The sequence below is a fragment of the Marmota monax genome, unplaced genomic scaffold (assembly GCF_021218885.2).
Source record: "Marmota monax isolate L192 unplaced genomic scaffold, Marmota_monax_Labrador192_F-V1.1 WCK01_AAM20220418_F8-fsc00333, whole genome shotgun sequence".
NCBI classification, from domain to species: domain Eukaryota; kingdom Metazoa; phylum Chordata; class Mammalia; order Rodentia; family Sciuridae; genus Marmota; species Marmota monax.
Window position 1 is genome coordinate 867,296 of NW_026694397.1, and position 27,207 is coordinate 894,502.

Sequence of the window (27,207 nt, forward strand, 5' to 3'; positions counted from 1 at the left end):
CTAGGGATTATCCTTGATACCCTTTCTTTCCTACATCCAGTTCAGAACTAAATATGTTGATTTTATTTTCTAACTACCTCTCAAATCCATTGACTTCTCCCTACTTCTACCTTCTTTGCTCAAAGCTCAAGATAAAGCTGTCATTGTCTCTTCCCTACACCAGCAGACAGCCCTCTAACTGCTCCATTCACATCCATTTATTCCTGCAATCCTTTTTCCACAGTGCAGCCAGATTGATAATTTAAAAATGAAGTCTAAGGATGCCACTTCCCTTTTCTTCCCTTTCCCCACACTCTTCAAAACATATTTTTGTAAAATGCTTCAATAACTTTTTATTCTTCTTAGAGAAAAGACAATTTTTTTCAATATGGCTTACCAAGCCCTGCTCACTCTGCTCTGTTTATCTTTCCAGCTCAACTTGCACCATCTTCCTTCTCACTGCAAATACACTGCTTCCTTTTCTCCTGTCACTCATATTTGCCAGGCCCCTCCCACCTCACCACTTTTGCATGTGCTGTTTCCAAAGCTTAGAGCACCCCCTCTTTCCTCTTGGCTTAGTTAATTCCTGCTCAGCTTTCTGGGCCTATGAGATCTCAACTCAAGGCATTATTTCCATAGGGAATGTACTTGTCTTCCCTGAGTAAGTCAGGGTTCCTAACTATAAGCTTTCCTAGTACTAGGCATTGATTCATCATTATGGCAGTTGTACATTTATTAGTGATAATATTAAATAATTTCTCTCTCTCCATACTTCTCATACATTAATTTAACAAATACTTACTGAGGCCCTACTATAAGCCAGGCATTATTTTACATAGGGCTGAGAAACTATAAACAAATAAATATGAAATATGAGGTAGAGAGGTAAAATATGCTCTGAATAAACACAAAGCAGAGTGACAGGACAGAGAGTTTGACAGGCTGCTACTCTGGATAGAGAAGGCTTTTTAGAAGAAGTGACTGAGCAAAGACTTGAATGAAGTGAGTGGAAAAAGTTATAAAGATGCCCGAGGATGAGCATTCCAGGGAGAGAAAATAGAAAGGGTAAAATTTAGAGGGTGTCTAACTTGCTCAAGGAATAGCCAGGAAGTGAGTGGGTTTGGAATGGAATGAAGCAGAGTTTTAAGAGATAAGAACAGAGACTAAAGTAGGGAGTGGGTCATGGCAGGCCTTATAGGCCATACTGCTGGGGAAAAAAAAAAAAAAGATTAAGTAGGATTTAAGCAAGGAATGCCTGGATTCTATGTATGTTCTAAAATGATTGCTTGACCATCTTGGGGTGATTAAATTAGAAAAGGGGAAGGGTAGAAGTAAGGAGTCCAGTTATAGTGGTCCTGGGGAGAAATTATGTGGACTTGAACTAGGGTAATGACAGGAAGGTAATAAGAACGGCTTGAAAGGCACTTGAAAGGCAGAATTTACAGAACTTGATGTGCCCCTCCAAACCCTCCAGTGTATTTCTTTTACATGTACAGGAGAAGTCAAAGGCAGATGGGGTCTCCTTGGTTCTGGCTCCTCCTCCCTCTGCCCACTCTGTCTCTTCTTCAACCACACTGGCGTCTGCTGTTCTGTGAACAGACCATCCAGGATGTCAGGTTTTGCATTTGATGTTCCCTCAGGGATTAGGAAAGCAGGTCTCTACAGGGATTTCTCCCTCAGGGTTTTGCTCAAATATGACCTTAACAAAGAGTTCTTTTTTGACTACCCTCTCTACATTAGTGCCCTACCCAAGCATTTCTGATTCCCATTTCTCTGCTTAATTTTCTTCACAGTCTGATATTACACATAGAATTTGTGTGTATATATATTCACATTCAGTGTGTGAGTACTTATTCTGTGATGGTAAGGATTTGATCTGTTTTGTTCACTTGAGAACAGACCTTCCAGAATAGTTCCTGGAATATATTTGTTGAATTAATGTTGAAGTAAGAATAGGAATAGTCGTGGGGTTTGGGGCCTGAATGATGATGCCATTTGGTGAGAAGAGAATGGATCCCCGTGCTCCAATCTCCTGCTGGGATCCCTGAATGGCTTCCTATATTTCAGGTTCATAGGATTCTTCACTCCATAGAAGCCTGTAACAGGTCCAGAAAATCTAGGGGTCTGGACTACCCTTTGCTTTCCTAGGGGGAGAGGAGAAACTAGAGATAAACCAAACTGACTCTCAGTTCCTAAGATGGAATATAACATCAGTTTGATCTAAGCCCCATAACTGATGTTTCAGTTGTTATTGACCCCGTGTGTGGTTTTGAGCAACAAGTTGGCCAGACAATATTACAGTACTTTTTTTAATGCAAAAAGAAAGAAAAAAAAGAGCTATTAGTTTTCCTCATTCCTGCAGGTGCCCAACCAGGTTGACTTGTTGGAGTGCATTTTCTGCATTCTTAATAGATAGCTAGCAGGAAACGCCTTGCACAGCCCCAGCTAGAGGGGTAGAAAGTAGCCAAGGGAGGGTAAGGATCCTGAGCTCCTGCTTCCGGAAGCACTGAGCTGCCCTAGAATAGGCCAGACAGGCAGCTCTAGCCATCAAAGCCCACCTTTACCCAGCCACAGACTCTTGCTCTGTCTCAGGTGATGGTCCAGAATTAAGGTAAGAGAAACTGGGGACATTTTTGAGGGGGAAGCGGGATGGAAATTTAACTGGGAAGGAATTGGAGGGAATTACACATTTTGCTCAATGAAATGCAGTATGGTCCCTGTGGGGTCAGTTCCAAGTGACCATTGTGAAAACCAATCCTTCTGACTTCCCACCCTGCCCCTGTTGTGCTAGGTACAGGTGGTAAAAACATCCATGCGGTGTCCATGTGGTAGAATGCAAGTCAAATGGCTGGTTTCAGATTCCATGTTCAAAGACTTTTTTTCCCCCAAAGTTTGGGCAACATTTGTAGGTACCATTGTAGCACTTGGTGTCTTTATATTTTTTGACAGACATTCCCTTAGATGCAGCTTTGCAGAATCCCTTTCTTGTAGGTCAGACCCTCCTTTCTAATTCATACATGAATAGAGACCCCTTACAGAGTTCATTTGAGGATAAAGCTACTCAAGTTTCTCTACAGGTGCCATAAGATGCAGTTCTTCATAGATTAAATCGAATGACAATTTTCAGAATTTTCTTTCATTTTGAAAAAATTTAATTATTTTTCTGAGCCAGGATCTTGCTCTATTTCCTAGATTGGTCTCAAACTCTTGGACACAAGTTATCCTTCTGCCTCAGCCTCCTTAGTAGCTGGGACTAAGGTGTGCGCCACCATGCCTGACTTAATTCTCAGAATTTGAATATTTCTCAAATACAGTTTCATTCCACTGGGGGCTGAGTGCAGTCCATGGAATTGCTTGGGAACTGGATCCACAAAAGTAACCCACAGTTTTCTTTCTGCGTGACCACTGTGTTTGAAGAGGAACAGAGAGGCAGAGGTAGACCTTGTGGTTTATTCAGGATCCATTGTGATGATGCTGAAACATCACCTTCAAATTTATCTCTAAGTTTTCTTGGTTGTGCCCAGGTGGCCTGTGGTCTCTGTGGACTTTATCCTAGGATATTTGGAACATGATTCTGACCGTGATGTCCCAATAGTCTAGCCAGCTCCTTACGTGTGGCTTTCAGAGGCAGTCAGCAAAGACAGGCTGCAAACTGGGTCTAGCCTGAGCCTAGAGCAGTGAATGCTTATAATTCTGAGAGTAAGAGGGTGAGTCCTCCAGAGGTCCTAGCTGGTCTTTAGTGGCTGGAGGCAGAGGCTTCAAGGAAAGCCATGAGGGAGTGCACAAAGTTTATTCCCACCTTCCCTGAAGGAAACCATGTGGCCGGATTAGTGTCCTGGCTCATGCTCCCCTACAGATTAGAAGCCAACCCTGTCCCCACATTTGATAGATATGGAGAAGGAGGCCCATGGAAGGGGAGACACTATCACAATCATTGGGTTAACAGTAAAGGGTAGTAAAAATCAGATAGACATTGGTGCCAGAGAACCCTTGGTTCAAATCCCAGTTTTACCATTACCTAGCTATGTGGCCTGGGTAGTTTATTTCACCTTCTCTAAGCTCTACCTTCCTTATCCATAAAATGAGAATAATAATACCTACTTTGAGGGTTATAAAGATTGGAGAAGATATGTGTATAGCTTTTGGAACAGAATAGGTGTTTTATAAACTGTATCTTTAAATGGCTGCTGTCTCTACATTTATCATTACTTTATACTTTATTACTTTATTCACAACACCTTTGCTGTATTTCTTTTACCCTAGTATCTGAGTATACTTGTGCTATTTATTCAGGAATAATTTACCTACAGTGAAGTACACCTATCGCAAGTGTACATTTTGATAAATTTGGGCAAATGTATACGTCCACATAGTAACCATCAACCTCGTGCCCCTTCCTAGTCAATCTCCATTCTACAGACAACCACTGTTCTGACTTCTATCACTATAGATTATTTATGCTTCTTCCATGTAAATGTATGTTCCATACACTATGTGGCCTTTCATGACTGGCTTCTTTCATTCAATGTGCTTTGAGATTCATCCATGCTGTTGTGGGGAGTGGTAGTTAGTTTCTTTGTATTGCTGGCTTTCATTCCACTGTATGAACATATTATAGCTAGTTTATTTATTCTCCTGGTAGTAAACATTTGGGTAATTTCCTTTATTTGGCTATTAGAAATAAAGCTACTATGAAAACTCATGTACAAGTTTTTATGGGGTCATAGCTTTTGTTTATCTTGACCCTGTATACTTAAAAGTAAGAATTCTGGGTCATATAGTAAGAAAAGTATAATTTATAAGAAACTCTGCTTTTTCAAAGTGGTCGTTCACATGGTTTTTGAAGTAAAGATACAATTGAATTGTTTTTTTTAGGTCATGACTGGCTATGCTTAGCATGACTACCAACCAAGAGAAACAAAACAATAATGTTCAATCAAATGCTTCTCTAGACAACATAATCCAATTATGACTGGGGTTAGAATGACTCTGAAAGATCTTTTTGGAAAATCTGCTCACTGCCAGATTCCTTCCTAATGTTCCCATTGTGACCTATTGACATTTCTTAGGCTGCAGAATTCACACTCTTCCAAACCCTTTATTTATTCTCCAAACCCAAGAGTAATATGAAGCACAGAAAGGCTATGCAGTTACCCCAAAATTACACAGCCAAGGAAAACCCCAGGTCTTCTGACTCCTAATCTGCTATAATTTCCTTGAGTTGTGCTTTCTCTGCATGAAATGACATTCAGTCATTCAGCCATTGTTTACTGATCACCCACTTTGTGCTAGGTACTAGGGATAAAGAAATGAATAAGAAATAGTTCCCAATCTCAAAGATCTCATAAACTAGAGATGGAGACAATTTATTCAACCCCAATTATTGAGTTAATGAATAGACTAAACACATCTTTGGTCAGAGCACAGGGCAAATCAGGTTGGGTGGCTCCAGGTAAGAGGCATTCAGACAGGCTACTTCCCTAGTTAAAGAAGGTCACAGCATGTCTTGAGTGTTCACCATGTTCTGGGTCCTGGATTAGGTGCAGATGGACAGCCTCTGTCCTCAAGGAACTCATAAGGTGGGATCAGCTGATGCCACCAAGGGGTTCCAATTTGAAATCTATTCAGCAAACAGCTATTGAGCATCTACTCTGTTCCAGGCATGGTTCCAGATACAGAGGATATGATAGTGAACAGAATTGACAATGTTATGGTCTTTCAGGAGCTTTCCAGTAATGTTGCTACAACTTATTCCCACATTTTTTGAGATCTGTATGTGGCTCAGAATATATCCATCTGCAAGCCTTAGAGCTCATATTGTTTATAATTGTTAAGTTTCTAAGTCAGAGTCTGGGTGGAAGCAAGACACTATCTTACATAGATTAGGGCAGAATTTCATGGGTTTTATCCTCTTGCATTGAAATAGTCATGCTGCAAAGTAGTGTTGGCCATGCTAGCTGAAATTGTCCAGTACCCATTGCTTAGTCCTTTCTTGGGGAGCCTGTGTCTCTAAGTAGTTATGGGCTGACCCTGGCTCATTCATTTGGGAAGAAGAAACTTCACAAGAAGGCAAATTACATTGCTATTTGGCCTTAGTGTCCTCCAGACACATCTCCTGTTGCTTTTCTAGTCCTGTTGTTTCACAATTCTCATTTGTAAGAGAAGGCCACCTCCAGCTGTTGGTAGAGCTTTAGGTTGTTTCCTGAACGCTGATCAGATTGAGCTCCTCAGCTGGTCACAGTCCAACACAGCATTGTTGTTGACCTTCAGGAACTCAGCGACTCCCCGGGGCTCTAGTGAGAGCCTGTACTTGGTAGGAAGAAATTGCTTGCCCTTAGGGATGGTGCTCAACTAAACAACAGCCAAACCCCTTGATGAAATAGTACCAGTGACTTTTTGTATTTGGTTTGCAGCCATCACCTGTGTTATTGACAATGGCAGAAATGAACAAGACTGACATCCAGCAGCCCAAAGATCGTCAGAAGCCCATAAAGACGGAATGGAATTCCCAGTGTGTCATTTTCACTTATTTCCAAGGAGACATCAACAGTGTCGTGGATGAGCACTTCTCAAGAGCTCTGAGCAATATCAAGAGACCCCAAGGATTGAACTCCTCAAGCCAGAGTGAAGATGTGATCCTGAGGAATGGTGAGCATCTCAGGAGGGAGGAGGCTGCAATTTCCTGTCCAAGCTTTCACTGTAAGCCCCAGTTTTTAATGCATTCTGCATGTGTATGTTTGCTAAAAGCAAGTCACACTGCCTAGTGAGAAGTCACACCTTTTCTTAGAAGTTTAATGCAAAAATGGACATTGTCTGATCAAATTAGTTCACTTATTTCATTATTTCTTCAACTGCATTCAGTGCTAGGTTCTCTGCTCAGCATACAGTAAGAGCTTCATGACTACTCACTGTTACCATCAATCAGTAATATTATTCTTGCTGTTGGCCAGAGGGCAAGAACACCAAAGCATCCATGATAAGATAAATATGTCCTGGGTTGATGCTCTCAGCCTCCTTTCAACCAATAGTGGATAATCTGGTGAGCAAGGGTAGGGGCCAGAGGGAGACTAATGAAGGGTCTTGCCACATCCTTCTCCCACCCTTCTCCGGGTCAGGGGTGCATATTGCTCAACAGAGCTATGTCACAATGTGCACATCAAAACATGCAGATTTTGGGGAAAGTATGATTTTAAGCTGGCAGGGGCCACAATATGTCTCTCATGGACCCCAGATACTTTTGCCTTCATGGAGCCCTTGATCCATAAAAGTATTAAAAGTTACATTTTATAACTGTGCTGTTATGAGATGAGGATAAACCAAGCTTCATTCCTTTTTAATCGGTATCATTATCACATTCATCTTTTTCTTCTGATTTTGAAATAAGTTACATCACTTCTGTGGACTGCTGCAAGTATTCACAGGCCCTAGTCACTGTGCCTCTTATGCTTAATAGAGGCACCCCTGCCTGCCAGATGAGAATCAATATGGCTCCCATTTACCTTTTTTGAAAGGTGCAAATGGACCCAAGTCTGGTTGATTTTAAGAGCTTTTTATTTCAGTTACCTAGCCCACAAGTTAAATGTTTTGCTTCCATTGGAGGACCTGTGGGCCTCCAAGTGGGACACTTTGTACAAAGTGGACACATGGGGCCTCTGCCTGTGGGCAAAGAGCTCACCTGTTTCCAGATACTATCACTCTGGTTCTGCTGTTTGGTCTGGACAGAGCACTGGTGTGTGCAGAATTTACTTATTTCCTAGGAATGATTTTTCCAGTCAAATGACTTGATTTTCTCAGAGAATCTGTGGGTTAAGTACACACGTGGAAAGGCATGAATTGTTTGGGTGATGGTAAAAATGAGAAACCCCTACTCTGTCATTTTACCCTGTTTTGTTTTTCTTCTCAGCATTTGTCACCACCAAGCACATTATATATATTCTTCTGGACTCCTTTGCATACCCTTTAGTCTGAATTCTATGGCAGCAGGATTTAGTCTGTAAATTACTGCTTTTTAAGTACATAGCTCAATGCCTGACTTATGGGAGGCACTTAATAAATATTGCTGGAATGAATGAAACTATGATTTGAATGATAGGGTATTGATCCTAAAGATGAGGTATGTAGTCCATTTTCTGTTGCTAGTAACACAATGCCACAGACTGGGTAAATTATGAAGGAAGGAGATTGTTGTGGTCAAAGTTTGAGGGCTCACATCTGGTGATGACTGTCTTGCTGCCAGAATCCCAAGACAGTGCAGATATTACATGACAAGAGACTAAGAGAGCATATGTGTGTTCTCTGGTCTCTCTCCCTCTTCTCATAAAGCCACCAACAATTTAATCATGGGCCCCAACCCTGATAAATTTATCTAGTCCCCAATAATCTCCCAAAGGTTTCACCTCTAAGCATGATAGTTAGATTAAGTGCCCACCCTCAAAATATGTCACAGAGGACATTAAATCCTAAAATGAATTTCGGAGGGGACAAGTCATATTCAAACCATAGGGATCACCGTAGAGAGGAGATATGGTGTGGTACATAGCTTTAGAACTATGTAGTATGATGCGAACACAGTTCCACTACTTCCTAACAGTATGATTTCTGGGCATCTTACTTTATCTGCTTATGCCTCAGTTTCCCTACTGCTAAAATCAAATATTTAACTATAGGAGAGTGCTTTGAGGGAGTCAATTAGATAAAGCGTGTCAGGTAGCAAGTAGTGAATGCTATGTAGGTATTAATTACTTTTGTGTGGATAATGCCAAAGGCTGACATGTTTTTTGAATGCAGGCCTCTCCTATAGTCTCCAAGGTTTTTGGAATCCTGCTGTGTGGCTGCTGTCATGTTTTCTATGCCTTCTGACTTTACTTTGATTGAATTCTGTGAAGCTTCTGCCTGAGAGCTTGGGCTTGGCCCTGTTTCTAGGCCAAGCCAGCCTTCACAAGCCAAACAGATAGGTGGTTTTCTTCCCTTATCTTCTTGTTGCATTTTCCCTGTGAGAATCTCACAAACCCCTTGACTCTGAAGATGTTGCCTCCCTCATGGAGGGTGGTGTGGGCTAGGCAAATATTTGTCTGGTGATTGAGCAACTGAAGGAAAGACTGTCTCCCTCAAGGCCCCTCTTATCATAGCTAAGAGTCAAGTTTCTCACGAACTCTGCTGCCTCAGGGGAGGGCTCCGTGAAAGAAGTCCAGTCCTGCTGAGGTTCTTATTGGACGTGTTAAATGACACACATACAGCTTTGAAAATGGTGGGAAACCTATAAAGTGGCCTTTCATTACTGACTGTTAGTTAGCATCCTCTTAACCCCTGCAGGTCAGCCCCAGCTAAACCAGACTGAGGAGAACAGACCCCCATTCATGGGCTCCCGTCGAAGACTTGCCCACATTCTAAGGGCACTCTGTCAAGTCAAATATGCAAAGCCCAAACACAAGAGACCTGTGTGGCTAGGAAAAGCCATTGAATTTCCTGGCTTCCCTTCCAAAATCAAAGTTATTTTTAAATTTACTTATGCATAATTCATATGGACTGCACTTCAGAAAAGAAAATATAAGTTGAAGGTATCTTTGGATTATCTTCCATTTTGATGGACACTGGGAATTTTCAGTCATTAATTGGGGAAGCTTCAATAACTGCAAGTTCTTGGGGGACACAGTCTTGGTGTACTTCTCAACCCATATTCCTCCTGAACCACCCCCAGCCCCAGTCTTGAGCAGGCCTGCTAACATGCTCAAGAACTGTTGAGAGAAGAGAAGCTATATACCTGACCACCTAGAGATCTTCTTTAACTAGTCTCAAAGGGTCCCAGTGGATCTTCCCTGCCTTCCATCTGCCATGATTAGCAGGGTAGGAAGAAACACTACATTTCTCTTTTAGTGTGAATATCTAGACAAGCTATAGTCATGCTGACTGTTTATGGTGCCTGTGAATATTGACAACTTTGTGCCTCCACTAGGTGCCAGACACCACATTAAAATTATTACACTTAATTCAGTCCTTAAAACCCACTATGATTTATAAAGTTCAAAGATAAGCAAACTAAATCCATGATCTTAGAAGACAGGATTTGGTCTTGTTAGAAGATGTTTGTCAGGGTTAGTGATGGAGAGAGTGCCTGAGTGGGCCTTCTGAAGTGTTAATCACATTCTGTTCTTCCGTCTGGGTACTCATTATCCAGTTCGTGAAAGTTCCTCCAGCTGAAAACTTGTATTTGTGAATTTTCCTGCACATTGCTTGTATTTCACAAAACCACTTTGTCCTCATTTTACAGAGGAGGAAACTGTAACCCAGCAATGGTGAGTACTCAGAGATGGGTCACCTTGCCAGTGAATGATAGAGATTGAAAGCCAGGTCTGTTTGACTCCAGAGCCAGTCTCTTGACTTTACTCTCCTGCTTTTGTAGACCCTGACAACACCACAGAGAGAGGGTTAATACCCATGAAGATGTTTGCAACAGTTAACACTTAGTGTGTACTTCCTGTGTACCTGGCCCTTTGCTAGGGGCTATGACATAGGTTATCTCATTGAATTTTTACACCAACCCTATTGATTACTCCTTCTATGCTTATATTTCTGGTGAGATAACTGAAGCTCAGAGTCAAGTGACTTGTCCAAGATACCACAGCTAGTAAGGGGTGACTACAGTGTTTGTCATCAGATGGTCTTGATTCCATATTCTGAGCTCTTAGCCACTCAACTTTCAAGATACAGGCACATGTTTTTTATTTGACCTCTACCTTCAAGGAATCTGCACTAGCTACCCCAGGGAGGTGACTAGGAAGGAGGGATTGGGACTTAGCAGGGTTTTCTGTTATCCCAAAGCAGGACTTTCTTCTCTAAGCTGTCCCTCTGCTTGTGGTGTTATTTTAACTTCAGGTAGTTCAAGGACTACCTGCTTTGATCCTGGGGTGAATGAATGAGGGATTATTGCTACCAGCTATGCTGGCCGAGAGGGGAGCACCAATGTGTACAGACTGGACAAGCCAAAGTTTGGACATTTGTGGGACAAAATATGTGTGTGTGTGTGTGTGTGTGTGCGTGCGCGCACATGTGTGTCTGGTTTAACCTTCATCATAAATCAGGACTAGTCTTACACACACACACACACACACACACACACATACACACACACACAGCACAAGGAGAAGTGGGAAAGAAGAAAGGATGAATGGAAGGAAAATCAGGCAATTATGGATTGGTCTTTACAACTGTCAACTCACTTTTAGGAGATTCACTGATCAAGTGGTTTCTTAAATTTTTGCTTAAAAAATAGCTTAGCTGTGTGCAGTGGTATGTACCTCTAGTCCCAACTACTTGAGAGGCTGAGACAGGATTATCACTTAAGACCAGGAGTTCAAGGGCAGCCTGGGCAACAGAGCAAACTGACATAATCTAGCTTAATCCTTTTCAGGGCATTGCTCTCAATGACTTCTCACTAGAGTCTACCTCTTTAAAGATTCTGCTACCTCTCACAATGCCCCACTGGGGACAAAGTTTCCAACATGTCATGTAAGATTCTGTCTCAAAAATGAGCTTTTTTTCTGGGGCTGGGGTTGTGTCTCAGTGGTTGAGTGCTCGACTAGCATGTGTGAGGCCCTGGGTTCAATCCTCAGCACCACATAAAAATAAATAAATAAAATAAAGATATTTTTTAAATGACCTTTTTCTAATTATAAAAATAATATGTGTTCATATCTGAAAATTTAGAGAACACAGATACAAATTCAGGAAAGAAAAAACCACATGAACATCTAATCACACCTGCTAATTTTTACATAGCATCACTTTGCATAAGCTGCTTTTTTGATAATAAGTCTGTTTGACAATGAAATTTTAATAGAGTTCCATTTCATAGATATATCAAACTTACTAAAATATTTGGACACTTAGGTTATGGTTAGTTTCATTATATTATAAATATCACTTTGAATATCCGTGTAGCTAAATGTTTGCATTACATTACATTAATTACATCTTTAAAATAAATTGTGGTGAGTGGAATGACTGGGTGCTATGGTTTGGATATGCTTTAAGTGTGTCCCCCAACATTTTATTTGTTGTAAGTTAGTTTTTATCACTGTGACCAAAATACTGGTCATAAACAACTTAGAAGAGGAAAACTGTATATTGACTCACAGTTTCAGTACGTTGTCAGCTGGCTCCATTGCTCTGGGATGAAGGTAAGACAGAACATCATGTCAGAAAGGTGTGGTGGAGAAAAGCTTCTCAGTTCATGACATCCAGGAAGCAGAGACAGAGAGCAAGGGGCAAGAGACAAGATATAGTCGCCCCAGGGCACACCCACAGTGACCTGAATCTTTCAACCATGCCCCACCTACTTACAGTTTCCACCACCTCCCAGTAGTGCATTCGGATATCAACAGATTAATTCACCACTGAGATCAATGTCCTTATGATCCAATCACTTCCCAGAAGCCCCACTCCTGAACATTACTACACTGTGGACCATGCCTTCAACATATGAGTCTTTGGGGGGACATTCCAAATTTAAACCATAACATGTTGGTAGCTTGGTTCTCAATGTGGCTATATGAGAATTAGAGGAATCTTTGAGTTGTGGATTCCAGTCATTGGGGGAACTGTCCTCAGAAGGGATTAAGGTAGTTCTCATGGGACCCAAAGTTAGTTCTTATGAAAGTAAGTTGTTATAAAAGAGTTGAACCAGATCCCTGAATCACTCTGGTTCTTATCTCACCATATGATCTCTCTTTTCTTGCAATTCCCCCATCTTGAGGCCACCCACCATACTGTTATACAGCTGGGAGCCTTCACCAGAGCTGGTGTCATGATGTTTAGATTTTCTATGGGGTAAACCTGTTTGTTTACAAATTACCCAGCCTCAAGCATTTTGCTATAACAATGAGGGAACAAAACAATACACTGGGTCAAAGTGTACACACAAATTTTAGGATTTTAATATATGCTGGAGAATTGCTCCCCAGAGATGTTTATTCCAATCTGTCACTTCTCAAGTCCCTGAAGTGTGTGAAAGTACCCAGCTTACTGCATTCTTTGGAATATTGTGGAAGCACAGCCAGTAAGAGTATGAGCTTTGGAATGAGATAGCATTCTCACTTACCGACCATGTAGCCTTAAGACAAGTTACTTTAACCTCTCAGACTCTATTTACTCATTTTGGTTACTGTGAGGATCACATGAGTTCATATATACAGAGTGCTAAGCAAAACATCTGATCCATAGTCATTGCTCAGTAAACAAAAGCTAATCTATATTTACAAATTGTTCCTGCCCACTTCTGATATCTTATTCCCTGGGGATGGACATAGACTGAGCAAAGGCTTCTGAAATCTTTCCTGTATAGCCAATATCTACTGTATCCTTCATTCCAGCCCTGAAGTGCTGCAACTTCTACTGCTGTTGTGGGCTTCCCAGCTCAGTCCTTTCTTCCTTTACATTCTCTGGCACTAGGTAACTAATGGCAGGGTGGATTCTTTAGGCTTCATACCTTAATTACCATCTTGTTTCTTCCTGGGTTGATTATGCTGAGTGTTGCAAACCAGAAAAAAAAAAAGAGCCAAACTGGGTTTATAAACTGAAATGATTAATAATATGAATAAAAGAGCTACTATTTATTGAGATCCTAGTATATACCAGGTACTATGCTAAGCCCTTTTGCATGGATTGTTTTATCCAATCTCACAACAGTCCCAGGAAGCTCAGAGGGGGAGGGGACTTGCTCAGTGACACATGACTAGGATATGAAAGATCTGGGACTGGACTCCAAGCCTGTCTGACTTCAAAGTCTGTGCTCTTAACAATTTTGCATGCTGTTCTGCTCAATGTGGAAAGGTTCAGTTTGAAGGGATAGTTCAGTTTGAAGGTAGTTCTCATGGGACCCTAAGTTAGTTCTTATGAAAGTAAGTTGTTATAAAAGAGTGAACCAGATCCCCAAATACACACACATGCACATGTGTGAGTGCATGTATTTGTGTGTATGCATACATTTTTGCAACTATGTGTATTTGTGTGCAATTTTGTGTGAGCGTGTATGTGACTGCATATATGTGTATGCATTCATTGAAATGGCATTTAGTCAAGTCCTACCATATGTCAAGAACTGTGCAAATTTTGGGGAAAAGATGGTGAACAAAAGAGAAATGATCTCATCTCTCTTAACATTTACTGAGTAGAGGAGAGGGCCAATATCAAATAAATGAGTAACTGAAGAAATTATAGGATTACCACTATGAAGGAAGTAAAAAGGATGTAGTCACAGAAAGTAACAGGATAACAATCTTTGGTCTAGAAATCCAGAGAGAGTATATATGGGTAAGAATTAGTGATGTCTCTGAGTGTGCTTGGGAGGTAGGGAAATGGCCTACCAGTTTCATCCAAAGAGGCAGAACAAGAAATGGAGATTAGTGCTCTGTGCATAGGCCTGGTTTTAGGACCAAGGGCCTCAGGAATTACCCATATATATTTCTGGAAAATCCTGAAATTTCTAGAAGCATGTAAGCATTTGCCTTTATGCCAGAAGACTATCTTCCACTCTATCCCATCATGGTGGCCCTGGCTCCCGTGTGATGGCTATGACTCCCTATTCCAAACAAATTTCTATTCATACAAAAATTAAATACTACTCTCAGAAAAACTCTCTCTGGATTTCTAGTCCAAAGTTTGATATCCTGTTACTTTCTGTGACTACATCCTCTTTACTTTCTTCATAGTGGTAATCCTATAATTTATTCAGTTACTCATTTATGTGATATTGGCCCTCTCCTCTACCCAGTAAACGTTAAGAGATCAATTTCTCTTTTGTTCACCATCTTGTCCCCAGAATTTGTGCAGGTTCTTGACATGTGGTAAGACATGACTAAATGCTATTTCAATGAATGCATGCACATATATGCAGTCACATACATATTCACTCAAAATTGCACACAAATACATAGTTGCAAAATTGTATGCATATACACAAACACATGCACACACACACATACACACATCCCTTCAAGCTGAACCTTTCCATATTGAGCAGAGCAGCATGCAAATTGGTTAAGAGCAGGGCTCGTGTTGTGGCTCAGTGGTAGAGCGCTTGCCTAGCACATGCGAGGCCCTGGGTTCAATCCTCAGCACCACATAAAAATAAATAAATAAAGGTATTGCATCCAACTACAACTAAAAATTAAATATTTTTAAAATTTTTTAAAAAATGGTTAAGAGCACATACTTACACACTAGAAGCATGGATGGAGCAAAAGGTATGGTATGATGTCCAAGGTCAGAGTATACGGAGTGAAAGCCATCTGGATTCTTACTGAAAGAAAAATCCCAACCTACCCCAAGAGTCTTTGAATCAAAATGTTCCTCACATGCTGTTTATCTGTTAATGTAGTTTGTGGTTTGAAAAGGCTGCAATATCATCCCTGAGGTGTGTTCATTCTCTTTCTCTTTCTTCCTCTGCCTACACACACACACACACTCACACACACACCTCTATAGGTAGTTAAGAGGGGACAGTTGAGTGGAAATGTCACCAGAACCACTTCTAGTAAGCAGTAACCTTGAGTAAGTTAAGGATATGGTTTGAGATATCCTCTTCTATCCACAGTGAAGATGGGCATGGTTGCCAGAGTAGTTGGCTCAAGAAACCTGAGAAAGCATGGCCAACCCAAATGTAGTGTCTCCACACCATGGGCCACCAACAACCAAGCCTGGTCTGGAAGAGTGAGTTTTTCCAAGCCACCTATAGCTATTGGGTTGCTGTGAACTCATAATTGAGACATTCTGTGCATCCCTCCAAGCTCCCATTCAGACTATACTCTAGAGCACCAGGTGACCACATAGGACTTAAACAATAGCACACTACCTACTCCCTTTAACATTTCTATTAGAGAATTCTGGTAGGTAAGCAGTTAAGAAAAATATTCAAAGCACCCTGGGTCCTGCTTTTTATATTTCAAGCATTTAGAAAGAACCTAAGTCATATGTATGAGATCTCTGAGGACAGTCCAGATGGAAACTGTCCATTTTCAGAGGCTATGCTTTGTTTCTAATTTGTGCTTAGGACATGCAGTACCTTCATCCAATATGAAACATGGACAGTGATTATATGAAATCAACTTAATCACTCTGTTTGTACCACACAGTGCCCTGAATTGCTACTGGCCTGGAGATATCAGTTTTCAAAAATAACATTTATCCCTGGGAACACACCCTAATGTATTTCCTTGTCCTTGGTTTCATTAGAAGAATCCCACCATTGCCAATTGCTCATTGTAAATGGTATGAGATATTGAGCAGAGTGTCTGCCATGTGGGTTTAAGCTTCTTTTTTAAAAATATCTGTGTTACATAGAAAGCCAAGGTAATGGGTGGGGCCACTCCTGTAAAACTGTACTGGCCTCTCAAATGTTTTTATCTTGTACAAACTCCAGTCAAACTGAACATTAAGGAGAGCTGGGAGAGGTGCCCATGGAGGGAAAAGGGCCCAGTGTCTCAGGATCTCCTGTCAGCCAATCTTCCTTTGTCTCCATACTCATGTCCCCCTCCTCCAATATCTTGGATAGATGAGAGGCTCCAGGATTTTAACACCATCTGGCAGAGTTATTTCCCTCCTCCCCTTTTGTCTGAGTGGGTGTTGAGAATGGAGAAAACATGTATCCATGTTGGAAGCTATCTTGGAGATAGCAGATTTAGCTATTAGTTATGATAGGCACAATTAACATAGTGTCTATGGAACTAAAGGAGACTTTGTTCCCTTCTAGTGTGTCCACACAGAGTGAGCAAGAAGAAACTGATTTTCCCTAATAATTCTGCTTTTAAAGATGAGGTCCAAGCAACTACTTTTTTTACCCATCACTCATTTCTACAGTTCAGTTCCCTACTGGGCTAATCTGCTTTTTGCCCCCTTGGTTCAGTCTCTTAACATCTCTGTGCCTCAGATTTCTCTGAAAAAACAAAAAACACACAAACAAACCTTGTAATGACCAACTGTTGCCTGTTGAATAACAACAAGCAAGTGTGAAACCCTTTTTAATGTTCTATGGAGTCCTCCTATTAGGTGTATTTAGAACAGTAGCTATGAAATAGAGCTAAACAATATCAGCAACCAAACACAAATTAACCACTTTTGCTTCTAGAAAAGTTTTATTAAGGGGGTAATTTGACAAGGGGATAAAGATGTGTGTACAGAGTTGCTCACTGCCATGTTATTACTATAACTTAAAAAACAGAAGCAACTGAATTGCCCACAAATATGACATCTGTTAATCCATTATTCTCTCCTATAGGAATAGTGTATACCCATTTAAAAAGTTGGTGTTTGGCTCAGTTCATTGCTATGGGAGGATATTTGTATATATTGATGAAGCAAAATCAGCTTTAATAATGATACATGTTGTGAAGAGAATGCATATATGAATAGAAACAAATCCTAGAAAGAAGTACAACTAAAGGAGGACAATGGCTGTTTATGAATACTATGATTAATGTGTGTGTATTTTACTTTTTCTTTATTTTCTTCAAGTTAACAAATATAGTATGAATTAACCTGAAAAAAAGCTACTTCCATTTCGAAAATTATAAGTAAACACCTGACATGTCTCCTAAATCTTTCCTTCCAGATAGTGACATGCCTCCAAATCAGTGGCGTTTCTCTTCTCCTTGGACAAAGTCACAACTGGAAATGTCGCGTGCAAATAGTGCCAACAACAGCAGCTTGAATATGTCTGGTCCCTTGGCTATGAATCAGTATCCACTGTCTCTGCCTGAGACCCACTCTGTTCAGCCTCGGGATCTGTGGCATTTTCCCTCCCTAGCCAGCCCCAGGTCCCTGGAGCCTGGCTACTCTCATGTCTTTCCGGATGGGCACCTGGTTCCAGAGCCCCGGGCTGATGGGAAATGTGAGCCTCTCCTAGGTCTCCTCCAGCAAGACAGATGTCTAAACTGTCCTCAGAAATTTGCCACGAGAGAGGATCGCAACCCTGTCCAGATAGCCGGAAGCACAGGATTGCTTTTCAACCTACCTTCCAGATCAGTCCACTGTAAGGAAATGCTTAGAGATAATTGGAGGATTTCCTCTGAGGGGTTGTGGTCAGGAGTGAGTTGGCATTAGATGGGCGCTAAGACTAATTGCTGCCATTCTGGACATAGGGCTTCTGCTGAGGGGGTGGAATGTTTTGTGTAAATGTTCTATATATTTTCACTAGGCTTCATTAACACTCACAGTTTAATGGTTAAAGGGTTACATAGATGGCCAGCCAGATGGGTTTGGTCCTCAATACTCACCCAGACTGTTGACTTGGCCTTATCCTAGAAAAATGATGGACTGCTGCCTAAAATTGGAGGGTCCCACATCTACCTCATTGGGAGCCATTAAATAATCTGTTTGCAAAACAGAGCTCTGTGACGTACCTACAGGCTCAAACGTTATGCTCCAAACAGGTTGACAACTAGCAATGATGCCAGGCTCCTGGGCAAAAACAAGGGCAATCTATACCAACCATCTGCTCCACACATTAAAATTCAAAGCAACTGGAGAGGCAGCCCCATTGCTGTCTGGAGATGGCTGGCTGTGGCTTCCTCCTTTACACTGGCTTGCTCTTGCTCAGTTTCCCTTGGGTCATTGCCCCCTGATAGTCACCTCTCCCCTGAACTGAAAACTCCCTTAAGAATCACTCAGTTTATCATTCACTCGCTCACCCAACAAATATTTAATTGGGGTCTACTAGATGTGAAATACCCATAAGAAACAGGACTTTCTGCTTTGTAGAAGGACAGGGAAGAACTGGCATAAACCATGCTTTCAGTAAAAATGTAATCTACTCTGCTTGAAAGATTTGCCTTTCATGTGAAATACTTGTAATAGAGTATAATATATATATATATATATATATATATATATATATATATATATATATATATATATATTATACATTCATGTGACCAAGTCTGCATTCTGTTCTCTGGATTAATTTTCTTTTGCAATTCCCTGGTCTGTACATATCTATGGTTCTATGCCTGAGAGATATTACTGGAAGCAGTTTTTACTGTGAACTAAAGATATAGTACACAAAGGGCCTGTTTAGCATGGTCCGCCTAAGTTCAGGACTGTGTTCCATCCTAATATTTCACAACAAATGTCCTGTTAAAATACCATTGTGTCATTTCTAAAGTTTGATTAGCAATGCATGCAGAGAGTAAATCATAAAAATGTCATGCTTGGGATACCAGTGAAAATTCCCACCCTATACTCTTTTGCAAAATATTCTCCTCCTGAATTCAGAGGGAAAGTCAGACCAACTGTGTTTGTATATATGCCTGTGCATACACATAGCAGAGCCCTTATTCAACAGTTGGTTAGAACACACATGGCTCAAATCATCATCTTTCAAACATAATGACTATGTACACTTCAGATCCAATTCAGCAAATATTTAGTGAGCCTATACTATAAGCCAGGCACATCCTGGCAAACAAACTGATAATACAGGCATTATCCTAGTCCTGAAACCTCTAGACAAAAATTCATGAACAAAGGTTTATCATCAAAGTCTCAACTGTTGTGAGATCTTCACACATTCTTACTAATGTTGACAATCAGTCATATTCATTGCTGACTGACCAGGAACTGTTGAGAAAGTGACCTTTAATTAGGAACACTGTCTGTAAGATGGGAACAAGTTCTAAGGGGCCTTAAGAAAACAAGCTCCTTTGATTTTTAGTATCTATTAGGAGAAAATAGGCCAGATGTCCATACACTGAGAGACAATCTGGTGCCCCTGGGTAGCTGCTGGGCAGTTTTTAACCCAGCCCTGGAGATTTCATTGTTAATCATGCTTTTTTATTTTTTTCAGGTAAGAAAATATATGTCTCCCCAAGTCATGGACCTTCCAGTCCCAACCTTGCAAATGAAAGTAGGTATCCAGTTCAGCCTTTGATAGCTGGGTTCTGTATCCTGAGAACAAATCTGAGGAGATTATATTATAAACATTAGGGCCTCTAGCAGCTGACAGGCATCTTATTTCTATTATTTGGGATTTCGATGGATAGAATTGATTTCATTGTAGTTTCAAGGAACTCAAGTAATTCAGATCTTGTCAAATTTCTTGTATATTTTCTCATTTTGCTAGAGAAGCGATTTTATTGAGTCCTTGTCTCTGAGCCCAACTTACCTGAGGTAACCAAGGTGACTCACAATAATGAACAAATCCATGAGGATTAGCTTGCTTTGTCCCAGATGTTCGGCTTTTAGCTTAGCACATAGGGGCACCCCAGGACTCTGTGATCAGGAAAATGTGACTCAGGCCCAAGACAAAGAGTCTGGGTTCCACACTCAATTTGAAAATGAAATCCATAGGAACTTCAAAATGAGAACAATCTGGGTGGAATGAAAAGAGGATCTGCATGATCTAGGTTTAGGGTTCAAATTCCAGCTTCATTACTTTAGCCTCAGGAACTCAGTCACATTTATTAAGCTCCCTATGCCTCAGTTGTCATATTTGGAAAATAGGCATCAAACTATTGCTTACCTCATGAAGTTTCTATGAGCATTAAATGGAATAGTCTATGCAAATGCTTAAAATAAAGTCTGGCACATAGTAAGCCATCAAAATGTGTAGGCTTTTTGGAAGGCATCCTGGTATCCCAAACTATGTTCTATGCTATGTGTTTCAGAGAGGACCAACAGGAAGAAGCACCACGAAAGCCCTGGTTTCAGGCATTTTACAGTTCAGTGTGAAGAGGGGTTGAGGGTGATATATAATATTCCACTTCAATGTCAGTTTAACAAGGACTGAGACTTTGAGGGGTGAACTGTCATATCCCCAATACCTACAGGAATGCTTGACACAGAAGTCCATATGTATTTGCTGAATGAATGAATGAATGAATGCTAGAAACAATAAAAGAATATTTAAAAAGGAAATAGCAAGAAAATTCCCATCCAAATAGTAAAACTTCATGTGTTTGAGGCTGTTATATAAAACAAATCCACCTATCAACCTCAGTGGTTAACTGGCTGTGCCTAGATGAGGAGATACATTAAGGGCTACATGGAAGGCTCATAGCTGATTCCAGGCCCAAGGGAATGATATCTAATTTATGAAAGTCAGGATTGTGATATCTCCTAAGTACTTGTTAATAGTTCCTATATTATTTTATTAGAAGTTGTGAAATTGCTGATAATGTAATGATGCATTCCATTGTTCATAGGCCCCAAAGAACAACATTTTTTGGGTATTGACTGTGAGCCAGATACCACACACCTCACCCTGCTTAGTTTCCACCACAAACTTGTGATATGTATATGAGTATATCCTAGGTAAATCACACAACCGATATTCAGTAAATAATGGTTGAATGAATGAATATCTCCATTTAATAGATGAAAAAACTGAGTCTCAAAGAGGTGAAAAGACTTGCCTTTAGATTACATAGAAGCAAGTGACAGGTGTAATATTATCTCTTTGCTCTCACAGTGTCATACAATCCTCAAAGCAATTCCAATTTAAATATATTGCATAATAGTAAAAATTAGTTACTGGTGAGACTAATTCACTCTACATGGGTTTACTATCCATCTGTGGCTAGGACAGTGTTCTAGCGTAAAGGAAGAGGACTGCAGAAAGCTCCGAAAGCAAGCAAAAGAACAAAGAGCAATATTACTTGGGAAAGGGGTATGGGGATGACCTTCCCTTGCAAAGAGGATTTGAGAGAAAGCAGGGAAAGGGTATTTGGTTATGTCAACAGCCTACCACTATTGCTCTGGGCAGAGGGAGGCTGCAAGGAATAGGGAGGGGAGAGGGAGAGTTTCCTAGACCACAAACCCCAGCAAAACCAGTGCTCTTAAGCATGACATCAGTCTCCCAATCTTGCCTAATGCTAACATCCACTAGAAGCTTGTTATCTGCATGAATTGTGCTCCCCTCTTCCTGTGGGAGTAGATCTGGCATGAGACACAGTCGCATTGGCTTGTATTGTACTCTTTCTGTATTTTTATTAACTTCAGTTTGAAGTGACCTGTATGAACCTTTCAGTAGGAATTTTTGTAGTTCCAAAAGATTTCCAATGTGAGGCTCCAGATAAATATGCTGCAAAAGAAGAAAGGCAGAGTCTCTCCTGTCCCTCCCATATGGACTTAACCCCCTCATGTACCTATGAGGTAGAAGCCATGTGGAGCATGCCTATCATGCACAGGGCCTGTCCCATTGATGCTGAAGGCCCTCAGCATTGATCAAATAATCTATCAATCAATCAGTTTAAATAAAAATTCAAAAAAGAAAAGGAAGAAAGAATAAGAGACCCAGTTGCCACCTACAGTACAGGCTCTATTTTTATCTACATTGACAGATGGGAAAATTGAAGTTTTAGAAGGTTAAGTAACTTGTCCCAGTGAGTAAGTGGCAGTTTTCTCTGACTTCAAAGTGCCTGATATTACCCACTAAGCTAAGGTGCAGCTTGACCACACAATAAATCAACTCTATCACATTTAGAGACACTGCTTCCTTAAACAAAATAATAATGATTTATTGAACATATATGTGCCAGCGGGGAGCTTCATATACATTTGACTCAATTCTCACCAGAATCTTAGGAAGTTGTTATTAATATCTCCATTTAACATGAGGGCAGTAGGACTCAGATAGGCTTGGTAACTGGCCTAAGGTCACACAGCTAGGCAGTGCTGAGTCCAGGACTCAAACCTGGGCTCATCTGACCTCACAGGTATCCTCTTTTTCATCATGCTTATCCTGTTTTTCAGGAAGCCAATCTCCAGAGAGAAGAAAAGATCTGTACTATTATTAACTGCGGTTTGAAGAAGAGAAATATTCTTTCTAAACCTGCTTATGATTTTCTACTGTGAATCCACAGGGTCTAGAGACCTCACTGTCCTTTTCTTTTTCTGCCCCTAAAGAACATTTCTGCCCTCCCTAAGATTGTGCATTTCTCTTCCTTGGTAACTATGTCCTATAAGAGGGTTTTCCAAACTTGCTAAGTGATTTCCCAGCATGTTGAAGAGCTGTTCCAGGGTGGAGGGCACAGAGGCCCGCCTGCTTGTTCATACCCACTGCACTTAGAGATCACAGCATCCTGATTCTCCCCAGCAGTAACCTTTGAACCAAGGCTGACCACATGATATTTATTCTATGGGTGGTTTAGTCAGCTTTCTCGCTGCTGTGACTAAAGGATCTGACCAGACCAACTATAGAGGAGGAAAAGTTTATTTGAGGACTCATGGTTTCAGAGGTCTTAGTCTATAGAAGGCTGGCTCCATTTCTTGGGGCCTAAGATGAGGCTGAACATCATGGAGGAGTGTGTGGCAGTGGGAAGCAGCTTACATCATGGAGATTAAGAAGCAGAGAGACTCCACTTGCCAGATATAAATATATACACCAAAGCCACAACCTAATTCCCACCTCCTCCAGCCACACCCTACCACTTTAGTTAATCCTACCAGGGATTAACTCATTGGTAAGGTTAAGGCTATAACTCAGTCATTTCTCCTCCAAACCTTCTTGCGCTGTCTCACATGTGAGCTTTCAGGGGACACCAAATCAAAACCATAACAATAGGTTTGTCCCATGATCCCAACTGAATTAATGTGTCAAGAACAGCCTGTAGCTTTCCAGTCTTCACTAGACTGCGGCCAACCTCACCCCTTCCTCTACCAAAAGCAGAATGAAAATGAGGTGGGCAAGACCTACCAAGAATGGGCTGAGGCTATGGGCTTTCTACTGGTCCAAAGTCTGGAAAAAAGCTTAGAATTCCCCATCTGGACTTGATGAATGAAACGGTTTCACTTAGAAAATTTGGTTCCTCAATTCCAAAAAAAAAAAAAAGATTCCAAATGGAATTGTTGGGAAGTCCAAGAACCTAACTTATTGGAAATTGAGAGAATTTCCCTGTCCCACATTGAGCCTGTTAGTGGAACAGAATTTGCTGTTGCTGTAGCAAGAATGTTTTTTGGATACAGTATGTAAATTTCTGTCTTCCTTGGCTCTGATGTTGAGGACTCTGGCATCTGACACCACATGGATACTCGCAACATCTTTAGTCAAGTTGGAGGAGCAAGGCAAGACTTGGTCCAAGACATAGCAGCAGAACCTTCCTGTAAATTGTTCCAGATAAAATGATAATTGCCAATCTGGTAGACAGCCTTGTGTCTAGTATGAGCTGGATGTTTGCCCTGTGACAGTCCTAGAATCCCCTGCCATAAATGTTCTCCATTTGTGCCCCACTTGCTCTTGGGTAATAGCTAAAAGGGTGAATAATAATAAAGCTATACTTTTACAGATTACCCTGTTCTGGTTTCTAAGTTTTTTCACACTCATTCAAAATTTCCAGCAACCTTTAGATTAACAATATTATATTCATTTAATATAGGTAGATACTGAAGCTTAGAAAATGTAAATGACCTGACCCAATTCACATAGTCAGTAACAGAACCAACACTGAAATCCAGGTGTCTGAACACAATGCTCTTTTCTCTCCACCATAAGATACTTATCAAGGGTTAATATCAATATGCCCCTTAGATACTTGTTGCTCCCATATGCTGTGTAAATAAAGACCACAACTTTTCTGAGTGCATTGTTGATTTGAGGCAGTAATACAGCAATTCTTCTATCTCAACAACAGTTTTTTTCCCAGTGCATTGCACATGTTTCCTACATTTAGGCAGAGGATAAAAGACCTAGCCAGTAGATTTTCCCACAAAGTTAGGTACCTTCAAAAGTTTCGTTCTTTTTTAGGTGGTGATTGGGAAAATTGGGGGGTGGAAGCTAATTCTAGTACTTGTGATTAATAATTACACATGTATGTGTTTATCTTGGCTCATTCTATAAAGATTCATCTGTTAGAAGATAACATGTATCATCAGAATTGAACTTTATTTTTTGTACCAGGGATTAAACCCAGAGACACTTAACCACTGATGTGCATCCCCAGCCCTTTTCATTGTTTACTTTGAGACAGGGTCTTGCTTAGAGCCTGGCTAAATTGCTGAGGGTGACTTTGAGATCTTCCTGCTTCAGCCTCCTGAGCACTGGGATTATAGGCTACACCACTGTACTCAGCTCAAAATTGAATTCTTAATGTGCTGTTTAGGGAAAACAAGAAATGATTCACGAAGAGCTAGTATCTTAGGTAGACTGGATGATCTGATGACATTTACCTACAAATCCTTAGAAGTTCTCTTTTGAATAAAGCTGAAAGCAGTGGTCAGTTTTCCTCCTTCAGTAAAAGGAAGAAAATTCCTCCTTTTGCTAAGAGATCCCCCACTCCTCTGACATATACAGATAAATACTTGCTTAGATTAACTGCTACTTAATCTCAGACTTAGGTTTCTATCTTCCTGTATTCATCCTGATTTTGCTTTCCTGCTTTATTTCCATGAGCTAACTTTATTAAAAAGCATTTCTTTAATCCACTTTGGAATTTTACAATTAAAAAATATTCCTACCATTCCACAAGATATGTGCCACCTTTTACATACAGAAGTAAGGTAGCTGGCCCAAGTGAGTTGTCTCATCTACACTCTAGTTGATGATTTTGTGAAATGCTAGATGAGTGGAACGTGGCGGGGGGCGGGGACATTTTTTTCCCATCAGAAAATCAAGGTCCAATGGTTATAGAATCCATAAACCTCATTCACATCACTCTTTATAGTTTTGAGAAACTGACAAATGACCTGATTGGCTTACTCAAAAGCTGCCTTGGTCCTTACCTCCCACTTCTGTTCCTGACATTTACAATCTGGAAGAATTGAAATTGCTTCAAATGGGCTTTAATGATGCCTGTCTCTGACAACACAGCAGGTGACAATTTGCTCTTCTTGTAAAGACTATTTTTAAAAATTCCAAATAAACGTTGTTTGCAGATATAACTGAAGCTTGCATTCAAATATTTTTCTATTCTAAAAACCAATATCATGAGTAATCTTGAAAATAAAACCACCCCTCCACAAATAAATGCTAACTAAACAGTTATTTTTTTTCTCCCAGATACATAATAAATGCTGACCTTTCCCTAATTATTTGTATAGCTTAACATAATTAATTGAAAATAATTCTGTAAACCATTTGTATTTTCAAGATATAAAGTAATAATGCATTAGTCCATTCCAGTTCCTGCAATGGGTAGGGTTTTAAAGTAGTGTCTTACTCATTTGTAAAGGGAAAGTTAGCACTTGTGTGTTTTGTTATTCTCTTATTTATTTATTTATTTATTTACTTACTTATTTATTTTTGATACAGGGGATTGAACCAGGGACATTTAACTACTGAGCTGCATTCCCAGCATTTTTTTTTTTTTGGATTCAGGGTCATGCTAACTTGCTGAGGCTGGCCTTGAACTTGCATCAACCTCCCAAGTGGCTGGGGATTACAGGTGAATGCCACCACACTCAGAACTTTCAGGTCGTTGAGGGGAAAAAAACTGGATATTGTTATTTCCTTGGTTTCCTGTTACCATTGTTGGAGGCAATTTTAGGATATTGCAAGTGGAGGGATGGCAGTTACCGTTTGAAGCTGAAATGGGTTATGTCTAGGACAGATGGAGATAGATTCATCTTTGCTGTCTCTAAAGCACTTTCCATGGAATATGTTAGCCTCAGCTACACACAGAAAGCTAACACCAAAGCAGTGGTCACTGGCTCACCCTGGGTTGCTTTTAACCCTGTCATGCATGTAGCACATTGTTGGCATCACTGTGATAGTCCTAGAGAAGCTTCCTGAAATAAATGAATTGTATATGGTCTAAAGGGATTAACAGAAGTTTAAAAATGAGAAAGAAGAAAGAGAGGGTAAAGAAATTAATGTAAATCCTGTCAATTTTTTTTATTTAGGGAAAATAAGAATGTGTAAACTTACAGTCCATATTTATGAGACCATTGCTTAAAGACTATAAATTATGTAAATATATTAATAAATTTTAAGTTGCATTCAAGCCTCTGAAAATAGTGTTACTGTGAAGTTTTGTAGATTAGTGGTGATTAAAGAGATGAACTAGGCTGTAGCATTTTCCTAAGAATTATTATTTTATCACTATTTCTTTATAAGTTTATAATAATTTCTGAACAGTGTTCTCAAAGATAAATTTGGTTATTTTATTGTTCATTTTAATGATTTTGCATGCTCAGGAGCAAATTAACCTATTTAGTTTATTACAGCATTTACAGTTACTCTTTTGGTTAAAAATTGTCACCTTTCACCAATATTTCCAAATGAGAAGACTTTCTTAATGCAAGTCT

At 40.3% G+C, this 27,207-nt stretch overlaps 1 protein-coding gene across 2 annotated transcripts; it reads left to right on the top strand.

Annotated features, from left to right (window-relative positions):
* The first annotated feature begins 2,442 nt into the window (after positions 1-2,442).
* Positions 2,443-24,255, top strand: Vgll1 (vestigial like family member 1). Of its 2 annotated transcripts, none has more exons than XM_046468161.2 (5): positions 2,443-2,590; positions 6,393-6,678; positions 17,582-18,001; positions 19,814-19,873; positions 22,720-24,255. In XM_046468161.2, exons 2-5 carry the CDS (start codon positions 6,414-6,416, stop codon positions 22,761-22,763), a joined length of 789 nt encoding a protein of 262 aa, XP_046324117.1. In that variant the 5' UTR covers positions 2,443-2,590; positions 6,393-6,413; the 3' UTR covers positions 22,764-24,255. The 2 variants fall into 2 exon arrangements, with proteins under 2 accessions (XP_046324117.1, XP_046324118.1); XM_046468162.2 differs by having other exon boundaries at positions 6,393-6,627.
* Positions 24,256-27,207: the final 2,952 nt, after the last annotated feature.